Raw genomic sequence first — 13,784 nt, 5'->3', positions numbered from 1 at the left:
TTGAGTGCTGGAGTTTGCACAAAAATCTGTGGACTCATAGCACCCTCATTTCAAAGCATCCTTATGCAATCCGTGTAAATCTTGACATGGGATGCATAAGAATGTTTTGAATGAGGGTGGTCTGAGTCCTCAATTTTGGTGCAAATCCAACACTCAGACATCCTGCAGATGGACAAAATAAAGATCCGCTCAGGGGATGATAATATGATTATCAGACATAATTATAAATGGCCAAAGGAAGTTTATTGACTGAGCCATCGAATTCAAACAACTGTTTCATCTGATCAATTGTCCTGATTAGTAGTTTGACATCTTTAAAACAGCATTTGGGCATTAATATTGAGCAAAGGCTGTGCATTTAATATACAGCGAAAGCGTAACTGAAAGATTATATCTCATCAAGGATGTTAGAGGTTTCTTAGAGTTTTATTAAGCTCTACTCCTTCCACATTTAACTGAAATGTACCAAATGGCTGTGTTTGTAAGTGGGAAATAATATTGCCTCCCTGGTGGATGTGGACTAGGCACTCAGTGGAACAGTTAGGACTAATGTATCATCAGATACATAGAGCTTATTTAATCGAAGAAGGTAGGACTGTTTAGGACTTGATTTTGTTCCTAGAAAAAGTGTGTAATGTGATCATGTTATTCTGTGCTGATGTGAACTGTTATTAAGTATCTTTGAATTTAATGTACTGTTCAGTTTGTGTTTTAAATCATGTCTGTAAGGGCACAAGAAATTTTACATAGTTTAAGAGCATTTCATAGATCTATGCTCTTTAAATGAAATGGTAACATATATTATGCATATGTTGGATTGACAAGAAGGTGTGGGAGACAGTTGGCTTCCAATACTTTTTCCATGTCAGAATCCTACAGTACAATATTTCTTCCCCTGAGCAGCTTTGGAAACTTGGACAGACTGTTTAAGTGGGGGGCTGGAGGACATTATCATACAGCGCATGTAAGCCACCATCTTTCACACACGCTAACCTACAAGCAAGTCCCTGCAAAGTGTTTTGCTCACCTGAAACGGGAGTCAACATAACTGCTCCACTCACCAACATTACATTTCCTGACTGATCAAGTAGCTTAACCAGTTTCCTCTCTGTTAGAACTTATTAATCTCTTTCGTCATAGTCATATTTATGAAGTATTTTGTCAGCACTAAATTATTCTTCAATTGCTCTTCACTATATCCATTCCCTGCGAAATTTTGATGGTAACCATTTAAATAGAAGCTGGTTTGTTTAGAAGTATTGTGGAGTGTGCCTTGGAACCCATGAAGAGTTTGCAAGAAACTTATTTTGATGGTATTTGAGAAGGTAATAGTAAAAATCTGTTTTGGATAAATATCATGAACCACTTAAATGCCTATGCTCTATTTACCTGGTTTGGTATATACATGCTTTGAAATTTTAATACACAATGGAGTTGTGTATTTTTGTCTGGTAACAGAGGCAATCTTACTTCAGTTCCTCAGGTTTTAAAAAGCTGCACAGAATTTGTCGAGCAACATGGGATAGTGGACGGTATTTACAGACTTTCGGGAATCTCCTCCAACATCCAAAAGCTAAGGTAAGGTTCATGACTAAGTAACATACTTTTGTAATTTTTGTTGGGTAGACTCAGAGGTTCTTGGAAAAACCTAGTGAGGGGAACTTCTATTTAGACAGAGAAAACCTAACCCGTCTGTATAAAAGACCAAGTAGAGTTTGAGGTGGAGTTTGGATTTTCTTTCGATGTAATTTAAAAGAACCTTAACAAAATACATTTTCCACCAGCAATTGTAGGTATAGGATGGATAAAATACTTAATGTTGGTCAGAAGCTTATCCCCGTTGTTCTCAGTTGAGTTCCATGGCAACATTATTCACTTATAAATGATGGTTCGGTCACACTACTATTTTCTTGACCTTCCTTCAACCTAATTCATATGGGACTATATGAAGGAGGTATATGGAAAGTGTTGCAGTTGGATAAGCCAATTGGGCAATCAAATGGAGGCTTTCACAATGGAATTGGGACTAACTCTAATGTGAGGATAGGCAGGATTTGGTTGTGTCTTGAATGTCCTCTTTATGGCTGTTCTCCCCAAATGGACAATCCAGTGGCCTTCTTTCCTTAGCCGTACAATCACTATTATATTCTTATTTTCTTAATCTGGGCAGGTAGCACATTAAAGGTTTGATTTGCAGTCTACCTTCTATGTCTTCTGGCCAGGGAATAGATTTCAGTTAATTTTCAGCCTATAGTATTGTATGTGCAGAAGAGATGTTGCACATGTTTGAAGGAATATCTGTTGTTGTATCAGTTACTGAGCTTCTTGGAATCATACTAGTATTTTAATAATTGTTTTTTGTTTTCTTTCTTTAAATCACTCTTTTGATCACTTTCCTTGTATGCTCTCTGTGGCAATGGCAATTGTAGAGGGTGTGATATAGTTATTACGTGGAGCTTTATCTTTTTTCACATTGACCTTTTACTTCGTACAAACTCTTCTTCTGAGCCATGTTTTCCAGAGCTTTGCTTTCACCAAGACAAAGGCTATTTGCTGTTCAGAGTTCTCCAGTGCCAACACTTAACATCTGGGAGGAATTCTGCATATATAAATTTCTCTTTATGGAATCACCCTGTGGGTACCTATTTGATTTGTCCCTTTAGTTGTCCTCAGTAGCATATTCTCCTTAAATCGTTTTTTGACCTATGGCATTGACTAGCTAATCATCGTTGTCCAACTCTTTACCGGTTTCATCCATTATCTTGCTTTAGCTTTCATTTTTGCCTTAGATTTTATCAACTCAACAGATGAAATATTGTTTAAGTTATTGTTTTGTAGATGAGTGTATTTTACTGCCTAGTTCATGACTACTTTGTAGTATTGTTGGCCTTGTAGTTAATAGGTGCATTCATCTTTCAGTCTTGCTAGCACATCTCTGTTGTTAGACACAGCTTTTCCAAGTCTCTTTGTTGTAACCCTTGTGGATTGATTTGAGAGCCAGAGTTCTGCTACACATGTTTTAACTAGTCTACTTAAGATACGAGAGTGACCTTGACAGAAAGCGTTTGATGAATCACATGATGCACTTTGCGGTGGATTCTGTTTTTGCTTTATATGGCTCGAGTGTGATTTCAACCTAACTAGCTTTACACTCAAGTATGTCATTTTCTCTAGTGGCTTTTTGCCTTCCATAAACTTCCTTTAGTGACTAGTAGAGATTGGGCTTTTTAAATCACGATATTTGTTTATTCACAATTGGTTTATCCAGAGCTTGCTCTGCAAGTTAGGCGCTTCTATAGGACCTTTGAGATACAGGCAAAACATAGTCAATCAAATAGATTGAAGGCACTTCTTTTGTTGACTAATTTGGATAGCCTGGGTTAAAACTAGCTTAATGCTCCTTTAATGTCATTAGGTATATATTCAAAAGTGTTCTATGAAAGCATCCTTGCCTCCCCTGAATTCTGGTCTGAAATGCTCACATTACTTAGATTTGCATGTCACAGCCATACCTCACTCTTTAATTCATTAATGTGCTCCATTTTGATCGGCCACGTATGAGTACATTGAGTTCTTTGTTTGTGTTGTCCATTGATTTTTTAATCCACCTGATAGAAAGCAGATTAATGATCTAAGATTGTGAAGAAGAATTGAATAGTGTATTTTGATCTTAAATCTGTAAATGTGTGATGTATGTTGGTCAAGTCAGGCTATAATCTATGTTGAATAATAGGGATACATTCCTTCTTATCAAACAGCTCGTAAGTGTTGTTATAATGATTTGTGTGTGATTTGTGGACTCTAGACTTTCTGGTGTTCTTACATTTCCTTTTAATTATTAGGGACTATAACACTCTTGTTCTGTGTTTCTGAAAGACAAGTTCTTGAGTGGAAAAAAAACTTGATTAATCATATGACTATTTTCAGTTGATAATTTTAGGTTCTTTTTGCCAAAGGTGCTCGTCATTTAATGATTCTAGGGTATGCTTACTGCTGTGGCCTTGAATCGTCCTGGCCTGATGATTTTTGTTAGATGTACTCAGTATGTCCTGTGTGCTTCATACTTTTTACATTTATTTCTGTTTGAAATTGGTTTCCTAATTAACACAAATTTGATTATGCTCATTTATTGACACTATTTGGGTAAGCAGACTTGGAGCGTGATAGCTTTTCACTCTCAATTTTAATTTGGTATCCCAAAATTAGGTCTAGGTAGCAAGTGGAGTTAGGCTTTATTTGAAAAGAAAGGATGTGCCTACATTATGGAAGGTTAGTATAGATTTCTCAAAATCCACCACAGAATCAACAGTTCACTTTTGTATGAAGGTTTGGATGTACTTTCTATTTTTGTATTCATTGATAAGGTTTAAATTTGGGGTCAGTGTTCCCAGTGGTTTTTTTGTTGTTTTAACTTAGAAAGTCCTAAACGTCCAATTTGTTACTAACATAAACAACTATATTGCCTCAAGACTTGTTTTTCTATGACAATAAACTCTCCTGGGTCTGAACTAAAGTTGAGAAGACCTTAATGTTAGTATAGTGTGCATATATGTTGCCTGCTGTCAGTGATATGTAATCATAGAACACTATAACATATACTTGAATAAATATGATTGAGGCTGGGAGTTATTTTATTGGTAATATCTTCTGTGTTTCAGACATTTATTGCAGACACAATATCTACTGAATAAAAATCTTACCCTTTCCCCTGGAGAGAGCTGGGAATGCATTTGGAAGTAGATGATGTCTGCTTCTTCAAAATGATTTCCTAAGATCCTTGATTGGTTAGGTCTTTTTAGCTTTTCTAAAGCGAGGCATTTTCACTGGAAGAGGTGGGTTTAGGGGATAATTCTTCTGGTTCACACACATATGGATTTTTTAAATAAGCATAAGGATATTTTCACTTCAACGAGTTAAGATAAGCCCATTCTTAGTTTCCATATTGGGATGTGTTTATGGGAATCTGGATCTCATATTTACCTTTTTCTGTCTCAACACAACTTGGGTCTAGTAGTTTTTATGACTGGTTAATTTATTAAATACAGCATTTTCATCCAATTTTTGCAAGTTGTACAATAAACACATAGGAATCTTTTACTATGTTAAAGCCTCTACTGGGCTACCTACTTGCTATCTTTTCTAGTTAAAGTTGAATGTATACAATCCAGTGTGCTCAGTCCACTTTCCTAAATGTAACATGCTACATGGGTGCTGCAGAGCATGAATGTCTGATCTGCTGTCAGAATTAAGCACCTTTGTTGCAATTTGTTTGTTCATTCAAATGTCTTTGTTTTGTTCCATTCTTACATATTGTGCATTGTTTAAAAAGTCTGAAAGTTTATAATCATATTTTAGGGACCCTTTTTAGTGAAATGACAATGGAAAAAAATACATTTTAACGATTTTCCATATATGACAGTTGGTTCTGTAACTAATGTTTCTATAATGTATGGGTCATCACAAATTAATTGCCAATATTTACTTAGTATATTTCTTGTATGTCCATTATTTGGTACATGTTATTATTATTTGATCTTTTTCTCAAAGTCACATTTTGTTCTTTCTGCTTTGCCAAATAACAGATATTGATTTTTTTAATTTTTTTTTGTTTTTGCTAATACATTTTTGATGGCAAACCAGGAAAATTTCTTTGTTGAAATCTTCTTTACATTCCCAAACTAAGTTTTTCAAAATCATCCTCAGTGGAACAATTAATTTCTCTTCTGTCTGAAGAATTCCCCATATAGCATATTCTAATTCAAACTTTTCTGGTGATAGCTTTCTGCATATACTAAGCTGCTTGTGGCTGTTGTCTTAATGTCTAATGTTATCTGCATTTTCTGATTTTCATGTGAATGCTAATACACAAAAAGGCAATTTTTGAATAGCTAATGTCATATATAAATGTCAAGTTATACTGATTGTTAATGAGCTCTAAAAGTATTATTTGACTTTTTCCAGTGTTCCATCCAAGATTATAGATAAATTGTCTGTATTGTCTAGACAAAATGATTATGTGACTCCAGTACACAGATGACATAGTCATAATCTGGGTTGATATTAGGTACAAGTTCAAAGAATGCTGTTAAGAGACTGAATGTTACTCCACACAACTTGAGGTTTACATATAAGCATAGAAAAGCTAAAACCACCTGAGGATTCATTTTGTTATTGCTTTGAGTTGGTGTCATCTGATACTGTCTCATGTGACATTTGTTATTGTTTTCCTTTGAGATCACTGTGCCATGCACTTGTTGGCTTCGTATCACTTGTTTGCCTTTTGTTTGCACATGTATTGGTGTTAGGATTGGCGCACATTTCTTATGTTTTTCATCCATAGTGGCAATGAAGGTACGCTACCTGCTCACAGGTAGGTTAGTCTAGCATCCGTCACCTAAGAATTTCATAGGGGATTCTAGGTATTTGTTGTTCCTATGTCTCTTTGATTGACCTCTCGTACCCTGTATCACAATTTACCCTAGTGCTTTGTGAGCAGTGTCTTTCCTCGCCATTTCTTAAAACTATATCATTGATTTGAAAAATTCTGGACTTCTACCAAGGACTCCAATGGGCTACTCCTCCTTTATCTTTAGTTTTCATTTTTTATGTCTGTTGATTTATGATTTGTGTGCATGGTGGATTTGGATGCTTTGTTTGCTTTTCAGGGTCTAGAGTTTGATAAAGTTGCTGGTATTGAGTTTTGGTCAGACTTCTCCATTTATTTATTTATTGTATTTATTAAGAAACTAGCCAAATTAGACTAGTGGGAATCACAGCGCTTTACAAGAATTACATATAGATTGATTACATGAGCTATGACCATAGGACACTGCTTTACAAGAGTAACATGTGAATCTTTTACAGCAAATTTCAGAAGTCATACAATATAGGGCAGGAAGCAGATACACAGTGCTCATTTACAGGAGATGGATACAGGTGGGGAGTACATATTAATAAAGTATATGGTGGGAAAGTGGTATCCAGAGGGGGTTGGGAACGAGGTCAGAGTAATCAGTGAATTTGTTGTATGGGGTGCTAGGTGGGTCATGCCAGGTAGTTGTGCTGGATTTGTTTAGGAATTTGTTGAGAAGCGAGAGTTTACAGCTTTTCCTGAAGTGAAGGTAGGATTGGTTGTCATGCCATTCTTTAGGAAGGGCATTCCTACTTCTTGGGGCGTTTCCAGAGAAGGATCGGGTGAGGGATTTGGTTTTCTTGAATTTGGGAGGGATGAGGAGAAGGATGTTCGGGCTTCGTAGACATCGTTTTTGGCCAGCTTTAGTGAGTTTGTTATTTGAAGTAGGTAGGGTTTCTGGAATAGACAGCTGTGTGTGTTATACAGGCTGTTTTGCATAGACTCTTTGCCTCAATTGGTAACCAGTTGAGTTTCTTTAGAGTGGGAGTGATGTGGTCGAATCGTCTCTCTCTAGAGATCAGCCTGGCCGCTGCGCTGAGAGTGTGTATCAGGGAGAAAGTGTTGTTGAGATATTGGATGTCTTTGCATGAGGTCATTTTGATATAGATTTGGGTTTCATCTGCATAAAGATGGTAGGCAATTTTGTCTCATTTCAGGATCTGTGCAAGAGGTTCCATGTAGAAGTTAAAGAGGGTAGGGGATAGGATTGACCCTTGGGGGACTTCTAAGGTGACTGATGTTACTGTCAATGTGCACTTGTTTATTTTGATTAGGTTAGATCTTTCACACAGGTATGATGAGAACCATTGTAAGGCAGTGCCGCTGATGCCAGCTATTAAGCGAGAGTGTTGTGAAGAGTGTTGTGGTTGACAGTATCAAAGGCCTGTGAGAGGTTCAGGAAGATGAGGAGTCAGGAATCCCCTCCGTCAAGGGATCTTTGTAGGTCTTCAGTGTTGTACAGGATTACGGTCTCTGCAGTACAACTTTTCCTAAATCCAGATTGAAATGTGTTGTGTAAGCTGAATTTCTCTATCTGGTTGTTTAATTGAAAGAGGATGCATACTTTGATGGTTTTAGCAAGAAGCTGGTGATGGGTCTGTAGTTATTGAGGTGGTCGGAGCCAGGCTTCTTGCTAAGAGGGGTGATTTGGCCAGGTTTAAGGGAAGCAGGCATGCAACCACTGGATAAGGAGAGTTTATGGTATTCTTCCAGGTTGATACGATGATGTGTCTGAGTTTCTTGACAAGGGAGCAGGGGAGAGGGTCAGAGAGGTTGGCTTTAAGGATGATAGTATTTCCCTGATTTCCTTTTCAGATATGGTTGCAAATTCGGACCAGTTTGCTCTGTTTTTTGGATGGAGGTGATTGACGCTGTGGTTTTGGTACTCTGAGCTGTTGGAATTCTAGAGATCGACCTCAATTGGTGAGGAGGTATGAGAGTGGATGGCGATGGGAGGAGGAGGTCTAACGAGAGTTCAAAGTTTGTTAACTTGACTGCAAAGAATTTAGCAAACTCTTCACAATGTTTAGTGGAGGCATCTGTAGGATGTTGAGGAATGGAGGAGTTTTGGTTTTTTAAATCTGGTGATTTCCAATCCTGTTTTTACCCACTGCACTTCGTTGAATAATTTTTTTGTTTAATTGTTTGTTTAAATAAATACTTCTCTATTTTGAATGTAAAGCTTCGCAGATCATTATGTTGTTCTGTATAATAATACCAATACTTACTTGATGGGGACCAATGTCTCTTACAACATATTGTATACCCTAGGTCCCTTCAGACTCACAGGGTTCGATTGTTTCTTTATAACCTGATTGACATGCAGGTCAAAAATAATTAGGTGGTGATCAGACCAGTCCATGGGAAAGATAGAATGGAAGGATATGTCACTGTGGTAGGAGAGGATAGCGTCAAGGGTCACATTTCTGTTGTGGGTTTACCTTTTGCAGCTTTGGGTGAGACCTTTCACTTCTAGGAGGGAGTCTAGTGCTTGTACGGTAGTGTCACTGGTATCTTTCAGGTGTAGGTTTAGGTCTCCCAGGAGGATGTCTGTGGAATCTTTCAAGGACTTTTGAGTTATGAAGTCCATTAATTCTTCTAGGAATTGATGCTTGTCACCTAGAGGGTGAAAGATGATGTGGAATTGCAAAGGGTTTCAGCCTTTAGAGGAAAGAGTCTCTCCTAGGTATTCAAAGGTTGAGTATTCAGTTGTGTGGAAGGGAGTAAGGTGGAGACCATTTTTGTGTAAGATTGATAGACCACCACCGGAGCGATCTTTGCGATTGCAATGGATTTTTGAGAAACCTGATGGGGTGAGGAGATCCATTTGTAGTTTAGCCAAGTTTCTGTCAGAAAGCATAGGTTGATTTTGTGAAGTAGAATGGTTTCTGCTATTTCAGTGGCATGCTTTGATGCTGACTGACAGTTTAGGAGCATGCAGTTTAGTATGCTTGCAGCTTTTGGTTTGGACTGTGTGAGTTGGATGGAGGTGAGGTGGGGAGTGGTCTGGGAGGGCGGTTGGTGATGGGACGACCAGGAGTTTGAGGTAGGAGGGTTTGTTGGTGGCAGTGGCATAGAGCTGAACAGGGCTTCAACTTTGTTATGAGATAATCCAGGTGTAGCACGTCTACGTTTGAGATGGTATTGTTTGAGAGGGATAGTCCGCCAGGGTGTGTTTATGGCAAGCAAATCATCTCCCATTCCCTAGGTTTCATTTTCCCTAGTTGGAGTAAATGCACCTCAATCCTAGCCCACTCCATCATCATCCATGTAAGGGTTGTCAAAGAATAGATCTAAAGGAATCTCGGACTGAGCAATCAGAAAATTGCTATTTATGCTGCTTTGGCTTTAAAGTCCCAGTTCTCGAGTCTACCTACTGTTTCTCAGAAACCTACAAAAACAACTTCTATGATATTCTTCAAATGCAGAGAGGCTTTCAATAGTTAACCATCAATCCATTTTTTTTCATTTATATGCAATAGGGGCAGATTTCTATTTGGCAAACAATAGGTTTCCATAATCCTGTTGATCATTAAATATAATTCTCCTGTGTGGCCAATGTTGTAACAAAGCGGTACAAAAGGGGGTGGTGATGGACGGAGCATCTGAACCAATCAAACACTCACACCCAGTCAACAGATCTGGGTTTAATCCATCACCGTTCTTTAGCCCACTCTGCCACCCCAGTTCAGACATGGCCATATGCAAATCAGTCTGACCCTGTGCCTCATGGGAACAGTCCAGCCCGAACTGCCAAGCCATGCCTTCCCTGGACCGGAAACAAGCTTCCTAGGACCGGTTTCTGGCATTTCAGCCGTCTTCAGCCAGGCTTGCTTGAATCCAATGGCAAAGTGAGCAAGGGACTCACGTCTGAGCATACCCTGCCAACTTATGGCGAACAAAGTGGTACAAAAGGGGGTGGTGATGGACGGAGCATCTGAACCAATCAAACACTCACACCCAGTCAACAGATCTGGGTTTAATCCATCACCGTTCTTTAGCCCACTCTCCCACCCCAGTTCAGACATGGCCATATGCAAATAAATCTGACCCTGTGCCTCATGGGAACAGTCCAGCCGGAACTGCCAAGCCATGCCTTCCCTGGAACGGAAACAAGCTTCCTAGGACCGGTTTCTGGCATTTCAGCTGTCTCCAGCCAGGCTTGCTTGAATCCAGTGGCAAAGTGAGCAAGGGACTCACGTCTGAGCATACCCTGCCAATTTATGGCGAACAAAGCGGTACAAAAGGTGGTGGTGATGGACGGAGCATCTGAACCAATCAAACACTCACACCCAGTCAACAGATCTGGGTTTAATCCATCACCGTTCTTTAGCCCACTCTCCCACCCCAGTTCAGACATGGCCATATGCAAATCAGTCTGACCCTGTGCCTCACGGGAACAGTCCAGCCCGAACTGCCAGGCCATGCCTTCCCTGGACCGGAAACAAGCTTCCTAGGACCGGTTTCTGGCATTTCAGCCATCTTCAGCCAGGCTTGCGTGAATCCAGTGGCAAAGTGAGCAAGGGACTCACGTCTGAGCATACCCTGCCAATTTATGGCGAACAAAGCGTTACAAAAGGGGGTGGTGATGGACGGAGCATCTGAACCAATGAAACACTCACACCCAGTCAACAGATCTGGGTTTAATCCATCACCGTTCTTTAGCCCACTCTGCCACCCCAGTTCAGACATGGCCATATGCAAATCAGTCTGACCCTGTGCCTCATGGGAACAGTCCAGCCCGAACTGCCAGGCCATGCCTTCCATGGACCGGAAACAAGCTTCCTAGGACCGGTTTCTGGCATTTTAGCCGTCTTCGGCCAGGCTTGCTTGAATCCATTGGCAAAGTGAGCAAGGGACTCACGTCTGAGCATACCCTGCCACTCTTATGGCGGCCAAAAGCGGTACAAAAGGGGGTGGTGATGGACGGAGCATCTGAACCAATCAAAAACTCACACCCAGTCAACAGATCTGGGTTTGATCCATCACCGTTCTTTAGCCCACTCTGCCACCCCAGTTCAGACATGGCCATATGCAAATCAGTCTGACCCTGTGCCTCATGGGAACAGTCCAGCCCGAACTGCCAGGCCATGCCTTCCCTGGACAGGAAACAAGCTTCCTAGGACCGGTTTCTGGCATTTCAGCCGTCTTCAGCCCGGCTTGCTTGAATCCAGTGGCAAAGTGAGCAAGGGACTCACGTCTGAGCATACCCTTCCAACTTATGGCGAACAAAGCCGTACAAAAGGGGGTGGTGATGGACGGAGCATCTGAACCAATCAAACACTCACACCCAGTCAACAGATCTGGGTTTAATCCATCACCGTTCTTTAGCCCACTCTGCCGCCCCAGTTCAGACATGGCCATATGCAAATCAGTCTGACCCTGTGCCAATGTTGTAACAAAGCAAAACAAATGTTAAAGGCCATTGTTGGCTAGTATGACCTCGGTTGATGATGGCCAGGCTCAGACATGCAACAAAGGTGGGTGATTTGTGCTGAAATTCCACAGAATGTGTGACTAACCTGAATGATAGTGCTATAAAAATATTCATAGCTTTTAATGTACAAGAAAAATATATTTTCTCTTTTGGGAAACCAAGGATATTCTGTTTGACTTTTCCCTCTTGTTCATTTGATTCTTTTGTGGAAGACAACCATTGGGGCATTTCTAGCAATGCTTCGCCAATGTACCAATCTCTAGAGGCAACAAGAGCGAGAAGAATGTTGTTACATCATCTTCAGTGACAATCTTGCTTTATTTTCCATGCCTGGTATGTTTGAGATTCTCATGCCTACTGCATGTAGATATGTATGATTCTATATTCATGTGCTGATATTAAAAGTATGCGAAGCAATAAATAATATTTACATGACATGCAAATGTAAATCAATAACCACTCACTTTCACATCTTACCTCGTAGGCAAGAGTTTGACATGGAACGTAGCCCTGATCTTAATAAGGAGATTTATCTACAGGATATTCACTGTGTGAGCTCCCTATGCAAGGCCTACTTCAGAGAACTTCCCAATCCACTCCTCACGTATCAGCTATATGACAAATTTGCTGTAAGTATATAGTGCTGTTGAAGCAGCTGTGAGTGGGTGGCCCTGACCTGTACGTTAGAATTACATTGATTTTGAGTGAGATTATCCCTTTGCTGTGAAAAGTGTCTATTTCAATCCTACCATCATTTCAATCTGTACCTGCCATCCGCTTTAGATGGGATTATCAGTCAGTAATTATTAATTAAGAAGGAAACTCAACACTATATTTTCAATTAAAATAACAGAATGGGAACCTGGATGCTTACTCTTTGCAACATGTTTCTCTAAACTAGGATGCTGTAGCCATCCAGATGGAGGAAGGACGGCTTGTGAAAATCAAGGAAGTATTGAAGGAGCTACCGCCCCCACACTACAGGTAATAACAAGTGGTGATAAGCTTCGGTTGTGGCAAAAATATTATGTTCTAAATCTCATTCACAGAAGTATTGAAGTATTGTCCCATAAGGTGTAGATTTCTCCATTTAACTCCAAGGGCCTGATACTTTTGTACATGATACTTAGACACATCATTTATGTTAAAGTATAATCTACAATTATATTTTGGTACCACGCATCATTTGTCATATCAATCATGCGATGTAAAGAGGTGATGCAAAACAAATGTGCCTCACGCTGAGATATATTTTAAAGGAGCGATTCTATTGATACTAAATCTGTGCTAGTCTACTGCAAAATCAAGAAAATTGTGAAAAATCAACGTCTCAATCTCTAACAGGGAGAGACATGAGGAGGCTGTGTATAAGCTATAGCCTGAAGGTTTCAGAAGGCTATTATCTGAAACAAATTAACATAACAGAAGTGGCGGGAAACCAGATGGTTCTCAGTCAAAGGAAAAAAGTCATATATTTATTGAAATTTTGAACACATAATGGGAGCAGCTCCAAAAGCAAATTTAAAGAGAAAAACAACTTGTATTGCATACAGTGTCATCAGGAAGGTCTCTCAGCAGTGATCACCTAACAATGTCACCTTAGAATAAGTAAGGGCAGGGGCATAACACAGGCCCCTGCAGCCCCCGCGGTGCGGGGGGGCCCTCACCCTCCAGGGGGCCCCGTCAGCACCGCACTTCTGCTGGGGGGCTCTAGATTGAGCCCGGAGGGGGCCCCTTCACGTACCCTGCAGGAGGGCCCCCTCAAGGTTCGTTACGCCACTGAGTAAGGGCCTTATTATGAATCTGGCATTGCGGGAGTGGAATTGCCTCGCTCTCGCACTGCCAAACCCATGTAGGAACTGCACGCCAGATCAGGAGTTTTCTCCTGGTCTCGTAGGTGTTCCTAGGACGTTGCCTATGAAATCGGCTCTGCAA

The 13,784-nt window shown here is 40.2% G+C and overlaps 1 protein-coding gene across 2 annotated transcripts in view; it reads left to right on the top strand.

The window, feature by feature from the left end:
- The window catches only part of ARHGAP30 (Rho GTPase activating protein 30), a 208,628-nt gene that overhangs the window by 117,920 nt on the left and 76,924 nt on the right, over window positions 1–13,784 (top strand). For both annotated transcript variants that reach the window (XM_078671607.1, XM_078671606.1), the window contains exons 2-4: window positions 1,476–1,578; window positions 12,334–12,478; window positions 12,751–12,833. In XM_078671607.1, the coding sequence (XP_078527733.1) occupies window positions 1,476–1,578; window positions 12,334–12,478; window positions 12,751–12,833 (331 nt within the window). The remainder of the gene's footprint in view (window positions 1–1,475; window positions 1,579–12,333; window positions 12,479–12,750; window positions 12,834–13,784) is intronic.

The sequence above is a fragment of the Lissotriton helveticus genome, chromosome 12, assembly GCF_964261635.1.
Source record: "Lissotriton helveticus chromosome 12, aLisHel1.1, whole genome shotgun sequence".
NCBI lineage: Eukaryota > Metazoa > Chordata > Amphibia > Caudata > Salamandridae > Lissotriton > Lissotriton helveticus.
This window is presented reverse-complemented; position numbering and strand designations above follow the sequence as displayed.